The sequence below is a fragment of the Kogia breviceps genome, chromosome 3 (assembly GCF_026419965.1).
Source record: "Kogia breviceps isolate mKogBre1 chromosome 3, mKogBre1 haplotype 1, whole genome shotgun sequence".
Taxonomy (NCBI): Eukaryota; Metazoa; Chordata; class Mammalia; order Artiodactyla; family Physeteridae; genus Kogia; species Kogia breviceps.
The window spans coordinates 83,915,576-83,936,016 of NC_081312.1; the positions used below are offsets into that span (position 1 = coordinate 83,915,576).

A 20,441-nucleotide genomic window follows, 5' to 3' on the forward strand; every position below is an offset into this window, starting at 1 on the left:
CTGCTGAGCCTGCGCGTCCGGAGCCTGTGTCCACAACGAGAGAGTCCACAACAGTGAGAGGCCCACGTACCGCAAAAAAAAAAATTAAAAAACCTAAGTCAAACAATTCCACTCCTCTGCTCAGGACTCTCCATGACTTCCCATTTCATGCAGAATCCTTACAATGCCCACAGGTCCTCAATAACCATACCCTCCGTTTTCTTCCAGACCTCCAGTCCTACCACCCTCTCCCTGGCAAACTTTGCTGCAGCCTCACTGTCCTCCTTGTAAGTGTTTCTACGTGGGAATTCTTCCCAGCATTTCTCAGGAAATGTACATGTTTTTCCAAATTTAGAAAAAAAAATCAGTTAAGAAATCAGGAAAATTGGAGAAAGTATTCTGATTCTCCTGTGAAAGTTAAACCATAGCAATCAACATAGAGATGTAACTGAAGAAATCCACTGATGTCAAGATAAGTCGAAAGCAAGAGCAGGAAATGCTGACACTCTGAGTCAGAAGTTGAGATCAACATTCCAGGAACCAGGACAGGAGCACCTGGGAGAGAGGCAGTCACAATCTGATAGGTCAGTCTTGCTTGGAGCTGGTGCCATGTTATAAGTGTGCATCCCCGGCCCAGTCTGCTGCTAACAGTGAGTCATTCTTGCAAGTAAAATAAATGTTAGTAAGTTGATACTCATTGTATACTTTACACAAATTCTATAAGTGATATTCCAAGGAACAAGTTTTTATTCAGAATAAGCCCTTAAATTGGCAATTTCCAACCCATGATTCTGTGAAGGGCTGTTAGCCTTGCTTGGAGATTTGTATGTTACATTGTTCAAATGGTACCCAGTAATGTTATCTGTGTTCTCCAGTATTTGAATATTTGCTGTAGGCTACATCTCTTATAAATACTTCTAAATTTAATAGTCCTTATTTTTTAAACAAATGCTTCAGATAGCATGGTAATGAATAAAGAATATGAAGAAGGTTGGAAGTATTTTTAAAATAACAAGATTTGGAGAACTCCTGGCAGTTCTGATTTCTTGTTTCTGCATGCCAAAGATTAGTATCTGTTGGGAATTTGGAAACACTACTCCTTGTTCTTCTTCCAGTATGAATAAACACACACATGCACACACACACACACACTGCCTGGAACACAGTTCCTCAGCAATCCATATGGCTTGTTTCCTCTCTTCCCTCAGGTGTCTGCTTCCTCAGGTGGGTGTTTCCTGACCACCCGATATTAAATAATAATTCCCATCTCTGCACTCCCTACCCTGTTCCCTTGACTCTCCTTTATTTTTTTTATAAGGAGAGATGCCACTGTTTGGATTCCAATACAGAATAGCTGGGTGACCTTGGGTAAATCCATAAACTTTTGTAGGCCATAATATCCTCATTTGAAAAATTAAGGTTGACTAGTTTTGCAGTTCTTAAACACTACTGTATTAGGATAACCTGAGGAGATTTCAAAAAATACTGATCCCAGACCTCTTTCTAAGATTAAATAAACCTGAAACTCTTCTCAAATTTTAATGTGCAGATAAATCACCGGAGGATCTTGTTAAAATGCTGATTCTGTGTCACGTGGGACCCAAGACTCTTAACAGGCTCCCAGGGGATGTCAAAACTTCTGGTCCACAGACTACTCTTTGAGTAGCTAGAGACTAGATGATCTCCAAATGACTGCACAATTCTAATATTCCATGAATAAAGGCCACTCTTTCCATTTTAATTTTTGGCGAAAACTGGTACTCATTAAGAAAACAACACATTTCAGATTTCTTGGGGATGTGAGGGGAAAAAAATAACTAAGAAATCAGGGCTGTGACAGGTGCCCATGATTAACTGGTGTTCTCATTTTTTTTTGAAACTTGCTTATACAACATAAGATACATATAAAGCAAGTGAAAAGAAAGTCCAGGTTCAATAGAAACTTAGTGTCTCTTTACTGTTTGTAACCTTTCCAGACTAAGTCCCTATTGATTGCATTTTTCATGAAACTCACCTCATCTTGAATTATTTTCTGTCATTCTCATTTTGTTTATTTACCTTCTGCTACTTCCCTTTTGCAAAATGCTGAGAGGCTGTATGTGCCTTGAGGGCAAACTTTAATAAACTGTATTTGTTGTATGTTAGTACACAATAAATTGTGCCTTTGTTTTTAGTTCCTTAAATACTTCTACATCAGCTATTGCAATTACACCCTCAGAGCAATTCACATTCAGATATGTTGGAGAGCACCATATTTTTCTCTGCTGTGTTTTCTGAACTGTTGTGTTTAAACCCCCCCAAAAAAAATATTCTAAAAGTATTATGCCTTTCAAAATAATTCATAAAGATTTCATCTAGAGTCAAGATATTTTAAGCTAAAATTTCCCTGGTCTCATTCCAGGTTGGTGACATATGGCAGCATTGGTTTCAAAGTTGGTTTTTGTTTTTGTTTTCAATCTCTCTCTGCTCTTTATGTTCTCCTTCTGAATGGAGTCAGATTTGAATGAATGAGAGAGCCCACACTGTATGCCATCTGGGCTCCAACTATCATTCCAGCCTTGTTGCCCCAATTTCCCTTTTCTCACCATAAGCTTCAGCCAAATACAACAACGTGCTAGGAGAGGAAGCTCACTAAGCCTCGTATCATAGATTCTACAAACTAGATTAAATAGCCACTTCTTTTGAAGGGCAGTCAAAAGTGTGTGCTACTGGACAGTTCCCAGCTCATGTGAGTCTGTGGCTTAGAGTTATTAAAAAGTAACATTTACTGAGTGTTTAGGACATGCCTTAGGTGCGTCATTCCACGTCACTTCCTAACATCCTATGAAGTGGCACTGTTATTACCCAGATTTGTAGTTGAGAAGCAGAGCATGGCAGGTTGAGTGATTTTTCCAAGTTCATTCAGAAACGAAATGGTACTGGGATTCCAACCCAGTTCCACAGCCTGTTTGTTCTCTTCACCTCCTCGCTGGACTAAATTCAGGAAAAGAGTTTATTTGTATCCACTAGATGGTGCTGATTGTCTTCTCTTCAAAACAAAACTATAAACCTGCTTTCAGAACCTCACTTTCCTTGGATTTTAGGTATGATCCAAGAAACCACTGAACTGAAATATCCTGTTTGTTTGAACTGTGCTTGGGTACATCTTTAAATAGCCATCCCAACAGGAAAAGTGAAAATTAGATCCCCAAAAAAATCAGAGTGGATTTTTAAAAATATCTTAGTACATATTATAAGTATCTAATATCCAATAACCATTGGTAACTTTGAGTGACTAAGGTTCTCACACATTTGTAGTCCTATAAAATCTGCAGGCTATTTTTAAAAGTCCATGTTTTATTTCATATACCCCTTTTACCCAAACTACACTCCCTCCCGTGCCTCCCGGTCCTGCTTGGCCACAGTGCCGCCATGTAATCAGGAGACATGACCAGGGAAGTAAATCAAGTCTTAAAGAACAAAAAGCAAGTTCTGGAACAGGTAATCCTACTTTTATTCACAGTAAAATGCACTTTAAGTTTAGTATGTGTTTAGTTCTTTTTTAGTACATTTTTTAGTACTTAAAAGCTATTAACTAAGCCTGCTAAAAATGGGTTCTCAGATTTTGTCGTTCATAAGGATCATTTCAAGTGTTTTTTAATTTATTTATTTTATTTAGTTTTAGCCACGTTGGGTCTTCGTTGCTACACGTGGGCTTTCCCTAGTTGAGGTGAGTGGGGGCCGCTCCTCGTTGCGGTGTGCGGGTCTCTCATTGCGGGGGCTTCTTCCGTGGCAAAGCACGGGCTCCAGGTGCACAGGCCCAGTAGTTGTGGCACACGGGCTCAGCAGTTGTGGCACACAGACTCTAGAGCACAGGCTCCACAGCAGGTGGGATCTTCCTGGACCAAGGCTTGAACTGCTGTCCCCTGCATTAGCAGGCGGATTCTCAACCCCTGCACCATCAGGGAAGCCCCTCGGGTGTTATTTAAAATGTTGATTTTAGTCCCTATTCCCTGATTTAGTAAGTCTGGGGTCCAGCCCAGGAATCTGCATTTTAACAAACAACCTGGTGATTTTGGTGCAGTACGACCATGAGCATGCTTTGAAAAACACTGCAGCTCTATTTACAGTAGCCAGGACATGGAAGCAACCTAAGTGTCCATCAACAGATGAATGGATAAAGAAGATGTGGTACATATATACAATGGAATATTACTCAGCCATAAAAAGAAACGAAATTGAGTTATTTGTAGTGAGGTGGATGGACCTGGAGTCTGTCATACAGAGTGAAGTAAGTCAGAAGGAGAAAAACAAATACTGTATGCTAACACATATATATGGAATCTAAGAAAAAAGAATGTCACGAAGAGCCTAGGGGTAGGATGGGAATAAAACACAGACCTACTAGAGCATGGACTTGAGGAGATGGGGAGGGGGAAGGGTAAGCTGTGACGAAGTGAGAGAGGGGCATGGACATATATACGCTACCAAACATAGGATGGATAGCTAGTGGGAAGCAGCTGCATGGCACAGGGAGATCAGCTCAGTGGTTTGTGACCACCTAGAGGGGTGGGATAGGGAGGGTGGGAGGGAGGGAAATGCAAGAGGGAAGAGATATGGGAACATATGTATATGTATAACTGATTCATTTTGTTGTAAAGCAGAAACTAACACACAATTGTAAAGCAATTATACTCCAATAAAGATGTTAAAAAAGAAAGAAAGAAAAACACTGACTTCAAGTTTGCATTTGAAAGGGTAAATAGCACTGAGGTCCATGCCCAGAGAGGCACCATGGAGACGCCTGGAGCTGTGCAACCCAGGGGCTCTGAACAGAGATGTCCAGTACTTCCTTTGTAAATAGTAAGCTAGAAAACGGAAAAATGTTCTCCCTTCCTACTTCCTTGATTCTGAACCCTTTCCTTCCTCTGCCTGTCTGTTAGGGAGTGCTATAGAGAATCAAGTGCTAGTCAGAGGATGTCCCCATTTTAAAAATGGGAGGGGGGTGACGGGAAGCTTGCTATGTCACAATATCTGGTAACCCAAACACACGATACCCTTTGAATTTTTAAGTGAAAGGAGGTAGCCCAGTTATTGTCATGTGACCATGTTTAGCTTGTCCAAGTGATATGAGTGACAGCATGGGGGGAAAAAAATCTGTGCCAGGATATTGTGGAGATTCCTAAAAATCAACGCACACACACTGTGAAGCTGTACATTTATGGCCCAGAAAGCTAACAGAGGCTTGTTTTTTAAAAGGTAGTAAAATAAATCAAAGAGGATAAAGATACCTTCTGAAATACTGAATAATTTTTTGTGTGGTGGGAGGGGTGCATCTCAGTTCTGCCCTCAAGAAATCAGCTCTGCTAAGTGAGTCATTCTCACCAGAAAGGAAGAAATCGGTTTCTCTTCTTTTCTTGGAGAGTTCCCTCACAGTAACAGACCGTTTTACTCTCTGGTTATACTGCTGGCTCCACACATTTGTCGCCTGCGGCAATTCTGTTACCTGTAAAGAATTATAGAGCTGCCAGAAGTTTCCCGAGGCTAGCTGCAGTCTCCTTTGCTGGATGCCAGTTGAGATTACACGGTTTTGCTCTTGGCATTTGGACCCTGCCAGGAAAATGGACGAGACACTGCTTGTGGACTATGGCTAAAGAGAAGTTTAGTAATTTCACGGCAGCAATTAATCCTGGGTGGAAACTCACGGTTTCAGAACGCTGTCCATGCATTGAGTGTCATGCTTCACGCTTGTCTGATTCCAAACCATAACTTTTGAGTTGAGCTAGGTCTCTGATCCCATAGGGTATTTTGTTTGTTTCTTCATTTTTTGTTTTAAACTGGGTCTCCCGATCTATATACTAAAATGTATTTTTAGAATAAAAATTATATAAATCTTTATTGTTATGGAAACCTTGCAATTTATTTTAACATAAAGGAAGTTAAAAGAAATTTGCATAGCATATTTGAAATGTATTCAGATCAAACTTTCAGGGTCTTAAGTAACAATGTAGAAAAATTATTTTTCTCAGAGTTAACATCTAAGAGATAAAGAAGAAATAGGTAAACAACCAAAGGGGGTGTTTATTAGTCAGCTGTCAGGCTGCCATCCTGGCATTCTTAGCATCTCACTCCTTACATATATTTTTTCTTAGTTCAAATTCAAAATAATGTTTCTATCTGAACATACAATATGTTTATTAGACTAGAAGCTAGTCATCATTTTGATGACTGTAGGCTTTCTTGTGTAAATCTTTTTCTTATTTGATCATTCAGTTCCTTATTTAACCAAGATTGGTTTATTTTCTCTTCATTTTTTCATCACAGACAAATTGGATTTAATATACTAATTTGGCTCAAAATTTGTTATGTAACCCATACACTGACACACAAAACCATTTTAAATTACATATCCCTGGTTTCTCAGCCAGTATCTGCAAAGAGCTGACCTGGGCCTGGTCTCTTAACTTCTCTCAATCTGTTTCTTCATCTAGTAAAATAAGGGGCAGGATAAAGATTTCTAAGCTTGCTTTCAGCTCTGAGACTCTGTGACTATCTGACTTAAGCAGACTTGGCCCTCTTTGGAAACCACTGCTCATGTGTTCCAGCCTGAACTGGGACAGTATTCACACCAGCATAAAAAACACGTGTTCAATAAGCAGGGCAGTAAGAATTGCCTGTTTAGAAACACCTGGGCAGTGATAACAGCCATCGGTCTTGTTCTTTGCAATCCATAAAGAATTAAACAAAGCAAAACCACAATCAGTGCACCCTATTTTTACAGCACAATTCAACAGAGTGAATTGAAAAATCGTTTAGGTTTTATGAGATTTGGGTTTACATCTCCCTCTGTTGTTGATTCTAGAAGGACAAGCCTCTTCACTTTTCCAGGCTTCAGTTTACCAGCCCATCTATTAAATAATGGAAAGTTAATAACTCCTGAATACTTTTCCTTACTTTGTAGAAATAGAGAAGTTAAAATGTTCTTGAGATTCTGTATTGAATGTTTCACTGCAACTGTAAATAATATGAGTACTTTTACTTCACATAAAAGCAGCCTTCTAATCTACGCTGAAGAATGAAAAAAGGTGAATTATCCAGTTCAATTCACACCTGTCATCCATTAAATGCTCATTTATCTTGTATGTTTTGCTACAGATGACTTGGTATTTTTGTGAAAACTGCCAACTATTTTTTGTTATGAATCTAAGGATCATTACCTTGGTCCAAATTTATGGAAATTTTGTATTCAGGTGACACACTTGCATTCATGCATCCATTTGTCTACCTTTTGTTGGCACGTTCGCCGAATCAAATCCTCTAGTAAGCTACTGCTGAGCAAGTAAGCTTTTCAGCCTTTCTCTAATCATACCTCGTTGCTCAAAGATCCTGACAGAGGCAGGAGCTAGATGGTCATATTAATCCCCTCCAACTCCTCACCACCACTGATTTTAGATAGCAAGTGTCAGGAGTAAAGGGGGATTTCTGAGTGCCAATATGTAGTAGTTACCTATCTATTCGCGATAAGAGCAGGAAGAAAATGGAAGGCATTAGTCAGAGAAATATTTCCCCTTCTCAATGTCATGAAAAAGACATTTTAAAGCACTGGTTTCCCCTCCACACATTTTGCTTATGGATTAGGCATTTTTAAAAATCATGACTTCTGGTCCGAGATCTTGAAAAAAATCACTTAACCTCCTGGGCCTCCATTTCTTCTTATTAAATTACAGAGGTGGTATATAACTAGGCTAAGATCTTCCAAATTCTAAGTGCTATGACTATATGAAGTAAATGGTCATTTATGGAGGAAGAAACTTCTTGGATTTAAAGAAAAATCTGCCATCCAACAAACAAAATCATTGGAAGATGCAGATTCTCAGTGAAGGATAATTTTCACTTTCCCTCAGCACTTCTTGTCAGCACGTGATCATTTATTGCTCTCTTGTCTCTTGTGGGGTTTTTTCTTTTTTTTTTCTCCCTTAAGCTGTCCAGAGGGCAGGGACCATATCTCAAACACTTTATACTCCATTATAATAGTGTTTATTAAATGCAATAATACTTACTGTTATGAATGAATGAATCTTGTTAATATTTCATATACCTGCATGGAAGGGTACTCGCTCCTTGGGGGAGCGTGGGCAGTGGATGAGAGTGATGTGAGGGCAATGACTCTTAAATTAAACTAAGGGTCAACTCGATGCAGAATTAACAGGGAAGACCTGAGGCAGGCGATGACACCTGTGAGTACTCTGAGCTGAGCAATCTCAATCTTGGCCTTCTGCTACGAGTTTAACATTTACTATGAACTGAATGCCTCTACCATGAAACAGGAAATCATGAAGCAGAAGGAACTTTAGGAAATAACATTGAGAAAAACAGCTGTCAGGCATGAAGTCTTTTAATACAGTCCCCAGTATAGTTTAATAACGTGTGCCAAGTGGGTGTTCAAAAAATAGTCATAATAAGGAGAGATGATAATGATCATCAGTACTTTGGAGGGTGCAGTGGAAGAATTGGTCCTTAATGCCTTCTGTACTGTTTTTAGCTCTGTCTCTAACTTGTTTCATCTCTTAGGGCCATCTGTGCCTCTAGTTTCCCCATCTGCAAAAGAGAGATGGTATCATTTCCTGCAGAAGTCTGTGGACTGTGCTTTAATATCCTCCAGTAAATCGTATATAAATACAAAGCAGGCAAAGAGAAGCCAAGTGCTCCCAAGAGAATAAACTTTAAGGCAGAGAGTATTATAAATTAAAATTAATTAAGACTTTCTAAGTATTCTAATGTTTTGAAGTAGTTAATACAAATGTATTTGTTACATTCACTTTAGGTTTTTTTTAAGTAAATGGGAACATTGATTATAAATAAATTCCAGGATAGTTTAATTTATTAAACTCTCTATTTTGTACATATTTATCTATACTATGGTGAGAGTTTTAAATTAATTTCTGAAGCAAACTAGCATTATTTAAATTAAACTTACTCTTAAAAAGGAGCAATAGGGACTTCCCTGGTGGTGCAGTGGTTAAGACTCCGTGCTCCCCATGCAGGGGGCCCAGGTTCAATCCCTGGTCAGGGAACTAGATCCCACAGGCATGCTGCAGCTAAGAGTTCACATGCCACAACTAAGGAGCCAGCCTGCCACAACTAAGACCAGGTGCAACCAAATAAGTAAATAAAAATATTTTTTAAAAAGGAGCAGTAATTCTTACAAGTGCTTTAATAAATACACCCCCCCAAAAAAGAAATATATTTTCTTGTTTATTGAGAATATATAGGGAAAAAATAAAATTCAGAACATCCTACAATTACCTAGTTCATAAAGCCAAACTGAAGGAATTATCTGAGTAAATTGACATCCTTTGAGCATATCAGCAAAGAGCCGTTGGCCACTCTCACCCTGAAAGCCTAAATTGCCTTATTTTCTCAATTCCCTCTAATGATACATGTGGTTTCTTGTTTTTTTCTTTTGTTCAGTCAGGTGGTGCATTGCAAAATTCAGAAGCTTAATAGACTTTTGCAGGTCTCATTTTTTAAAAAGTCAGTATGTATCTTTATCTATACACATGGATTATTCTTAAATATAGCAAAAAAAGTCTCCTCTAATCATGATCTTCCCTGGAGCCGGGATGGGGTCGACACTATGAGGAAGAAGGAAGGAAGGTGGATGTTTAGGAGGTGAGTAACGGCATCTGCTCCAGCTTATGAGGTGTACATGTGAATCACTCCTGTATGTTCAGAATTGTCTTCACAGGGACAGGATATATTAGCTTTTCTTTCTCAAAATCAACTTCCAGTAAACCACTGAAAAACTCAAACAAAATTTGAGGTACATTTTCCTTTTCAATGTGATTTCTATTTTCTTAATTTCTCCAGATCTGCAGTCATTATTTCATCTATATTTAAAACTGGCCAGAGTTCTAGTGTGATCTTTCAAGAGTTGGGTTTGGAAAGACGAGTATCCCTTGTATCATTTGCCTTTTAAATAATAATGGATTTAATTAAATGTTTCTCTCAGAGAAACAACCCAGAGACAGAAGGCCAGCGTTTAATTCTGTGTGGACCTTCGGGTAGTAGTATATAAAATCTGTTCACACCAAATTTCCTCCATGAAAATTACAAAGAAGGAAATGCAAAAGGGAATGAGAATTTTGGCAGAGGGAAGACAAAATAAACTAGAAAAGAATTTTATAAGCATGTATTCGTATGTAGAATAAAAGACTATAGAAACATAAAATTTCAGAGTTGAAAAGAAACTTAAAGTCTCATTTTCCCTTCAAGGTTGAAATACAAATTAATTGCGTCAGTCTCAAAAAAGTGTGGAACAATACATAATTTTCTTTATTGTTTTGCTATAGCTTAATTTTCATCGTGAGATCCTGGGATAATAGATATAATCTCACATTCAAGGTTTCCTTCCCTCTCACATGACACCATGGGTTCTGTGGAGTGTGAAACGACATCTGTCCTCTGTGTCATTGCCTACATGGTCATCCCTTGCCTCATTTGATCTTGTGATCCATCCTTCCCGGCCACCTGCTCCTTTGGGCTTGAAGCTCTCTCTTTCTTTCAAGACACTTATGTAAATGTCTGAGTGAGGCCCTGGCTCCCAGACTCACTACCAAACTCTCCACAGGGATCCATGCCCTGGGGAACAGGGCACACACTGGTTCCCTTTGCAATTGCCCAAATCTTTGTTTTGCTGTTTCTTTGTTTGCTTTCTTGGGGCTTTGCCTAGGAGGCAGCATTAGGCCCCTTGTCTACATTATCACTTACCCCTGACTTCTCTTCTCTACTATCCTCAAGTCCAGGGAAGCTTTTTCCACTGAGGGGGGATGGTTCCCCTTCCTCAAACCATCTCAAACCTTTGGCTAACCCAGTGTTTCTCAGTGCTTGGCTAACCCAAAATTCCTCAACATTGGCATTATTGGTATTTTGGACCAGATACATCTTTGTTGTATGGGCTGTCCTGTGCATTATAGGGCATATAGCAGCATCCCTGGCCTTGACTCACTAGGTGCCAGTTGCATCCCCCAATTCTTGAAAATCATTACCAAATATCCAGTGGGCTCATCCCAAGAGTCCCCTCTGTTCTCCTAAAACCTAGGCTTTGATACACCAAAACTGGAAAGAGACTCACAGTCTATTTGCTTTCCTTTGAGGCAATGAACGCCTTCCCTGCACCTTCCCAGAGGCAATACATGTGAATGTATCAAGCAAGGAAAAGGAGGGAAGAGAAATTAGATGTATTAGGTAATATGGTTAATATTTCAAAAGTGTAATCCCATCTGTGCTGTACTTTCTCACCTGTTTCCTTAAAAGGTACACCACATGTCATTCTAGCACCTCCTTTGTGTGCATATTACCTTTTGTATATGGACTGCAGTGAATATGCATATAGAAAGAAATTTAAGAGGGGGCAGAAACGATTTAACCATGAAATTCTGATCAATACAGCTGACAAAAGGATTATTGTTCACGCCCAACACATATGCCTAGAGCCGTGCTTCTCCTATTGGACTTCCCTTCCAGATTTAGAACTTACACTCCCTCTAGTGAATTACAGAGAGGCTTAGATGTTGAAGAGAGAAGTAGATCAAATACCTTGCATTTGATGCCTTTAACCCTTGTATGAGTCATTCCAAGGAGATTGATGAGAACCAGCAATAAATCTACTGACAGCAAATCTTACCCCAGCTCATCGCCAATAGAGATTTAGCCACGTCCCCTGATGCCATATCTCTTATTTACTCATTCATTTATCACTCGCTCATTTAAGTTTGGAAATAAGTGGCTCCTAAGTCCCCAGGACATAAATAGCCATCAGAGCTAAAACAATGCTGGAGATTACAGTTAGCGTTCTATGAAGGTCTCCAGGCCTTTATTCTGCCTATTAACTAACTTATCTCCTTGGCACAAATGGGGATAAACACTGGTTGAACCTGAGGCTAACAGGCAAGATATTTTAGCTTCTAAAACCTCATATATGGAGAATCTTAGATCATTTCAATTTATTTTAAAAGCCTTGCACTCACACAAAAAGGCTTTTGATGTAACCCGGGGCATTAGTATTGATTTCAATTCCTGTTTTATTCACATACTCTCAGGTCATTAACCATGATTCATTTTTCTTTTGACTACAGAACTCTAAATATAGCAGCAATTGGTTGTGATATAAACCTGCTAAATGTTTACAACTATTTGGGGAAGTTAATCACTTTGCTATAAACTTATTTATATCGTATATTGCTACATTGGTAGACTACAATATGAAAGCACTAATCCTTCCTCTCCACAGAAATTCAGCCTAAAATAAGCTCTTTTTCCCTGAGCATCTCAGATCTGGTATGCGGCAGCTGCTGTGAGCCACCCAATCCGGTCAGGGCTGCCAAGAGCACAGCAACTCCCAGAGCTGGCCTGGAGCTGCAGCTTTTCTCTCCAGCCCAATCAGACTTGTGCTTGAACTCCAACATTAGCTTAACACACCAAGTGACTGCCTTACACTTCCTTTTCAATGGCTGAGGCCACTTTGGGTTTGTCTATCTGCCCTTAGTTACCTACATATTCTGCTCTGCATCAGTAGAGTATATTATGCTCATTCTATTTTTTTTAACATCTTTATTGGAGTATAATTGCTTTACAATGTTGTGTTAGTTTCTGCTGTATAACAAAGTGAATCAGCTATACGTATACATATGTCCCCATATCCCCTCTCTCTTGCGTCTCCCTCCCACCCTCCCTATCCCACCCCCCTCTAAGTGGTCACAAAGCCACAAAGCACCAAGCTGATCTCCCTGTACGATGCAGTTGCTTCCCACTATATGCTCATTTCTTATTCAGGATCTGGCTTATAGATTTACAGCAAAGTCAAACATTCTCTCAACATCCCCCCCCCCCTTTTTGAACCTGAGAATTGTTTGGTGAAGAACGATTCCAGCTTACACAGTTATTTTTTTCTTCAGGGATTCAAACAGTACTTTGGCACTGTGTACTGCCTCAAAGTATCATCATTATGAATACTAATGATTGTTGGGGTAACTGGTGAAAATATCAATTTAATATTGTTTTCTGAATAACATTGCAAAAATGCCTCAACCACTTTTTTTTAAATGTAGCATGTAAGCACTAATATTGATATAGTTTTACTGTGTGCCACCCTTTGTGTTAAACAGACCATGCCATTTAATCCTCACAACTGCCCCATGAGGTATACTATTGTCTCACTTGGATTCCCCTGAAAACAGAGCTTGAGACAAGGGCTTTGTGCAGTTGGTTTTGGGGAGGTGATCCTTGAGGGCGTGAATGAGGGTAGAGAAAGCCAGACAGGGAAGGAGGAAGAAGAGTCAATAAAAGGATGCATTATTTGTTGCCCCGTGGTGGGCAACAGGGACTCAATTTGCTGGACTTCCTGAGAAGTGGAAAGATGCCTCCCACAATTGTCCAGCAGAAGGACAGGGGCATTTATCCACTGGTTCCCTTGTCCCACTGATCAAGGGTTACCCCCCAGAGCTAGGGAGCTCTCCCAGGGCAGACAGCAGAGAAACTAGGCCTTGATGGCTCTCAGAGAAGTGAGTAGATGCAGTCAACAATGGCCCACTGCAGACATGGCTAAAATCAGAGGAGAAATATGTGAGTCAGGGCAACAGAAGCCTCTGACACAGTTATTACCTCCCCATTTTATAGAGAGGAAACCAAGATACATGGAGATTACCTCACATGCTCAAGGTCACAAGGTGGGTCAGTGGTAGAGTCAGGACTCAAACATGGGCCATCTGACCTCAAGGCCATGGCCCCAACCATAAGGGGTAATGATGGCTGCACTACACTCTTCCCCGTGTAGCTCCACCTACAGGTTTGAGCAGACCATCCACAAATTCCATTTGGAACCCAGGTTTGGGACATTTATTCAAACACTGCAGTTTCTTCTTTGGGAATTCATTTTTCAAGTTGCAACAACATAAGAAAATGCTGCTAGAATGCTGCATCTGCATGTTGGGAGGAAAATAAACACCTTTCTTTTGAGATCACACAGGAAGAGAGAGGTTCAGATAGTATACCACTTGAGAGGGGGGAAAAAAGAAAACAAACAAACAAACAAAAAAATCGTTCAGACAATCTTTTTTGAGTTCAGAAACTGCTTTTCCATTCTTTATTAAAACGTAATTCTTCAAAGAGTATAGAAATACACCTGGCCATGACCTGTTAGAAGTCAACCAACTGCTTCAAACATACATAAGAAACATCTATCAAATTCCGGCTCACCAGAATGTATTAAGTTGTACATATACGTTATCAGAACGACACCAATGTGGCTACATTTGACAGATACTTCTAAAGTGGACACAAGTTTCCGACAGGTTATGTTTCCCCTTGATGAACGCTGTAACAACTGTGACGGTTTGAAATATAAGCTTGAAGGGCCACAACGGGAAGCATCAGGGCAAGGAGCTCCAGAGGGCACACAGGGGCCCCGGGAGGGTTGGTGGCACACCCCTGTTTCCGCTGTGAGCACACAATGCTTCAAAGAGACGAACACAAAGGAAGGCACTCCCTCCTGTGGACAAGGGTCTTTGGGTTCACATTCGGGAATCACAAGACAGCACACCCAGGAAAGGACAGGAAAAGGAAACTCCCTACACATAGTCTGACCTTCCTACGGGGGACAAGGGCCTGTGCGGTTCAAGGAGAAGATCCGTGAGGACCCCTGCCGTTGGGGTATGTTCTTTGCCGCTGAGGATGCCCCCTCCCTTGAAGCTTGCTCAAGGCACTGGATTGGCTCCCTTCCATACTATGAACAAGAACAAAACGCCCTCCAGAGAAGAGCAGACCTGGCGCTTGATTTGCTCTCCTTAAGAGCAAAGTTTCCTTTGTGGTTTGAATTCAACCTGGTGAAGCCCACCCCAAAGTAGACTGGAATTGCTGTGAGAGCCCCCAGACGACTGATCAGTTGAGAACACTGTCCTCCCTCTTCTATCCTGTCTGGCTCCTGCTACAACTTCACTGGGAAGGAGTAAGTGGAGAGCTCACCTGGGCTAGGTATTGCCTTGGTATTGTACAGTGATGAATTCCTTCTCCATGTTCTGTTCCTCCTTCGTGCCCAAAATGAAGGGAGAACCACGGTCGTACAAACATACTGAAAAGGAGACTGGCGACGCATGGGGTCTGCAGTCTTCCTTGGAAGGGAACCAACATTTCCCACTCTTTTGGGCAGACTCACTTTTCCTAATCAAGTATTTTTAGCTTGACGTTTCCAGAGGACCCCATTTGCCCTAACTTTGCCTTTTTAAATGACCTTTAATTCCAGAAGTTGGCACAAATCTTTTTCCATACACTTTACCCCTGCTGATTGCTGCATAAAATCTTTCACATGAGACCATGTGGGAAGAGAAAACTCTACAGAGTGTGAATATTTCTCAGTCTTTCTTCTCCACTTCTAAGCTTCTCTCTCATTTGTTGAAACAAACACAACTTAAGGGGGAAAGACATGATAAAAGCTTGTGGTGTTTTCCAACTAACACTGCGAACTTCTCTTTCTGAGGCCTTAGTGATGCCAGGAGATGGTCAGGATAATCAAGGACAGAATATCTTCCTAATCCCTGGGCACATCTATTGCCATGTCTGTCAAATGGGGGTGCAATATTCATTCATCCCTCACCTACATCCCAGCGAAGGAGATGAAGGGCATATCGGGAGAAACTGTGAGTCATGTGATGAGGCCGTCCAGAAAAAAGGTATCAAATGCCAAGGTTCTATCTTCCCTAAAGATACAGATCAATATAAACCATTTTGAATATGTCATTTTAAAATCAATCAAATAGGCATTTTCTTGTGGCCACACGACTCCATGATTATCTTGGGCTTCTCTTAGAGTGCCCCTGCTTCCTTTGAACTCATAGACATTCTTCTCTCCGTGTATTCTCTGCAGGGCCCGGAACTGAGATATCCCCAGAAAATGCACACAGAGAACCCACCCAAGACCCGTTTCCCACTACCCAGCTTTCGTCTCCACAGAGAGGAATGTGGACTTTACTGAGGATCACTGAGATCAATATATATCTATGTGTGTGTGTGTGTGTGTGTGTGTGTGTGTGTGTATAAATATATATGTACGCCCTCAATAAAGAGGACATTCGATTTTATAAAGATTTCCCTCTCATTCAAAAGCATCTGGCCCATAGAGGAGGAATCAACCCATACTGGGTTGCAAGGAGATCAGACAACTCATAGGCCCAGTGAAGGGAGGGCAGGAATGTGGAAGGTCTGTTGCTTCCAGGGAATTACAAGACTCGCTAGGAATCCACCTTTGGGAAGATGCTCACTTTATTGTTTCTGCTCATCTTCCGCTCCGCCCTGCCTACCTTGGGCATCTTTGTCTGGATCAGCTCTTCTGGGGTGTTGCCCAAGGGGGGAAGCAGCCTCTTCTTGCTATTTCGGGTCTCCGAGAGCCACTGGGGAGGCAACTCAAATGGCCCAAAGCCGAATTGCAGGGAACACCTGTCAGGGAATGTCTCAGGTTCCACAGGGACCGCTGGTGCCACCTGGGATATAAAGTCCACTGTGCCCGGGGGTGATGCAGGGGTAGCAAACCGCAGCCCCTGCTCCGCCTCCAGGCAGGTGGGAAGTAGCTCCCTGGCCTGGAGGTCAGCTGAGCCGGCATACTTGGCTTCACTCTCTTCCTCGTCATCCGTGGCCTTAAAGATCTGCTGCTGCCCAATGTGGAACATCTCCAGGAGCTGGCTGCCCGAGCGCATGCTGGGTTCCAGGCTGGCATCGGCCAGCCCACTCTCTGTGCCCACCACGTTCCGGCGACTGTAGCGGTGGTGCAGTTGTACCAAGGTCCCTACCAAGCACTTGCGGATAGACTTGTTCACGGTAAGAAAGAGCACAGGGTTCGCCAGCAGAGAGACTTTGGGCAGCCAAATGGCCGTGAGCAGCAAGAAGACAGAAGTGTCGGGGACATTGAGCACAGTCTGGTAGACGACCAGTGTGGCATAGGGCACGCTGCATAAGATGAAGACCATCACCATGGACAGCAGGGTGGCGTGCAGCTCGGCCTCCCGCTGGGAGGCATACGGGATAGAGATGGTGTTCTGCGGGGTCCGCAGCGCTGCTATGATGACCTTCTTCTTCTGGCTGGCACTCAGGGCCCGGCGGATCAGTATCAAGAAGAGGAAGACCACAGCCACAGGCACGATGACTGTGGTGATGTTGTAGACCAGAACATACACCAGGTGGCCCAACGAGTTGCTCCAGACTTCCGTGCAGGTGGACATGGCATAGATGTCAGCCACGTTGGTCACCGCAAACACAGGGACGCTGGCCACCACGGCATGGGCCCAGATGTATATCACTAGCTCTCGGGACTTTGCATCAGATATTTTTCTCTCCAGCGGATAGAGGACTGAGTAGTACCTGCCAAACGCACAGGCAAAATTCACTTCACAGAAGATACACTTTAAGTAGGGGAATCTATATTACTAAAAGTAGGAGAGGGGAAAGAAAGGGTCAATTTCTTCTATTCTGCCTAAGACAGAAGAAACCACTGGGGGAATTAGGAAGCTAGACCTTAAGTTTTGAGGATTTTGCTGTACAATTCACAGTCAGCTTTATAATTATTGCCACCAGGACTAAATCCAAAAGAGTGCCCTCAATATAAAGGATATCTCCCTCTGCTGGAAAGACCCCTCTTTTTCAATTTAAGGGTGAAGGGTAATTTGTAAAAAAAATTTTTACCTGGGCTAGAGGAGCTTGAGGGCAATTTTCAAAGCCACTAAGAGAAAGAAAATGAAGAAAATGTGTCTGCACACAAATCCAAAGGAGACTCGTGCCACAGTGCATATGCATGGATATCACTAGCATTTACAGCCACCTGGGGCAGAAGAAGCCAGTGTGAGGGAGGGACTCTGACAAAATCCTTCCACAAGATCAATTTGACTGAAAAAAATCATGCCTGCTCAATCACCATTGTTCCCATGATAATCACTCAGTACCCCAAGAGCAATTAATAGACCTAAAATGCCTGCTTGATTAGATTTTTGTTAAAATCAGGGAAGACTTTTTTCCTTTAAGCTTGACTTGATTATTCTATAACCACCTAATCAGAATTCCAAAAGCACCTTGTTTCAATATCACCTATGACTGTGGGAAACCGAGTAATTTGTTAGACTCTAGAACCACATCTGTCATGAAAGGGCAGCCAGCAGCCCTCAGAGACATGGCGAGTTTCTTCACCTTAGCTCAGCCCACGTCTGTGCAGTCAGCTAATGCTGGAGTCGACCTTCCAACCCTATTAACATGCATTCCCTCATGGGGCCAGCTGAGCAGGCGTGCCTTCTGTCACAAGGATTTCTGAGCACAACCTACGTACTAGGTATTGTGCCAGGCACTGGACTGCAAAGATGGAAGGATGCACGGGAATGTTTCTTAACTAAATGGGGGAAAGGGAGCATGTAAACAAACAATTATAACCGAGCAGATGATGGCTCTACTGGAGGGATGCACAAAGGAGGTGGGGAAAGGGGGCACCTGGGAAAACGTCAAGAGCAAGCGGCCCTGTGGTGGAGTCTGGCAGGGGACAAGCTGGGGGAGAGACGATGCAAACACAACACGACCATGGATGACCAGAGATGGATGGAGTGCTGTAAAATGTGTTCTAGATCACTTTCTGGGAAGGGAAAAAAAGAGAAAGAAATGTGTAAGTTATACACGCTCTCAATTGTTTTTCTCTGAATACGGAGAAGCTTTTCTAACCACCACTCAGTAAATCCAATGTGATGGCCCCACACCCATGCATGAATACACGTCCACTGTCTCTGATTCCCATTTGCTAAGTGACAGGTAACAAACCCAGGCTTCCCGTCATTTTTGATTCCATTCTAGGTTGGTAAATAGACTGCAGCACAAGCACACAGGCTCACTATACATCATTTTGTTAGTGTGTGCGTCTCTAGAGGACAATGCAGGAAGTGTAGGTGGCCTCCCAGTTCACTTGCTGACTTGGTGCCATGAAACAAATATCTGGGAAAGAAGTGAGAGAAAGGACTGTTTTCCCTTTGTCTTCATGCACAACAAACCTATAATTTCCAGTAATCTGCATCTCTGAATAATGAAATAGGAACTTACCAAACTTGCTTTTCTACTAAAAGAACTTGCTTATCTTTTTAAAAAATTAGGAATTTGGGATTAATAGATATATACTACAGTATATAAAATAGATAAACAACAAGGACCTACTGTGTAGCACAGGGAACTATCTTCAATATCTTGTAATAATCTATAATGGAAAAGAATCTAAAAAAGAATATACACACACACACACACACATATATATAACTAAATCACTTTGCTGTATATCTGAAACATTGTAAATCAACTATACTTCAATCAAAAAAATTTAAAAAAAGACACACTGAAAAAAAATGATGGCAAAAATACAGTAGACTTTCTGCTGGAAAGAAAATAAGGATTTCTTATTATTTGCGTATTTTCTTGCCTAAAACCAAAGGCTCAAAATAACCCACAGGGATTATTGCATTGCTTCCAAGTAGAATAGCAACCTGTCCAGAATAATGTGTTCTCACTCTTGTTGAATCCTATTATTATTATTTTTTTTTTTTGGTGGTACGTGGGCCTCTCACTGCTGTGGCCTCTCCCGTTGCTCCGGACGCACAGGCCCAGCGGCCATGGCTCATGGGCCCAGCCGCTGCGCGGCATGTGGGATCTTCCCGGACCGGGGCACGAACCCGTGTCCCCTGCATCCGCAGGCGGATTCTCAACCACTGCGCCACCAGGGAAGCCCGAATCCTATTCTTAAAAAACCTTCAGGGTTCATAGCAGCATTATTTATAATAGCCAAAAAGTGGAAACAACCCAAATGTCCATCAAATAGTAAATGGAGAAACAAAACGTGGTCTATGCATACAATGGGAATATTATTCGGCAATAAAAAGGAATGAAGTAAGTTAAGAGAGTAGATCATGAGTTCTCATTACAAGGAAAATAAACATTTTTTGGTATTTATATGAGATGATGGATGTTAACTAAATTTATAGTGAATCATTTCACAATATGTGTAAGAGAAGTCATTATGCCATATACCTTAAACTTGTACAGTGCTGTATGTCAACTATAACTCAATAAAGCTGGAAAGAAAAAAAGAAGTACTGATACCTGCTATAACATGGATGAACCTTGAAAACATTATGCTGAGTAAAAGAAGCCAGGCACAAAAGAACACATATTGTACGATTCCACTTATATAAAATGTCCCCCAATACAGAGACAGAAAGTAGATTAGTGGTGGCCTAGGTCTGGGGCTGGAAATGGGGAATAACTGTAAATGAACACAAGATTTCTTTTCAGGGTGATGGAAATATTCTAAAGTTCAGTTGTGGTCATGTCTGCACAACTGTACATATACTAAAATTCATTGACTTGTACATTTTAAATGAATTTTATGATATGTAAATTATATCTCAATAAAACTATTA

At 41.4% G+C, this 20,441-nt stretch overlaps 1 protein-coding gene across 7 annotated transcripts in view; it reads right to left on the bottom strand.

Annotated features, from left to right (window-relative positions):
- LOC131752238 (G-protein coupled receptor 176) overlaps positions 1-20,441 on the bottom strand; it is a 319,400-nt gene that overhangs the window by 204,669 nt on the left and 94,290 nt on the right. The window contains exon 3 of one of the 7 annotated variants that reach the window (XM_059059007.2): positions 16,012-17,364. The exons of the other annotated variants lie outside the window; for them this stretch is intronic. Coding sequence (XP_058914990.1) covers positions 16,242-17,364 — 1,123 coding nt within the window. The 3' untranslated portion in view covers positions 16,012-16,241. Of the gene's footprint in view, positions 1-16,011; positions 17,365-20,441 lie in introns of those variants that run through there. 7 annotated transcript variants of the gene reach the window in all.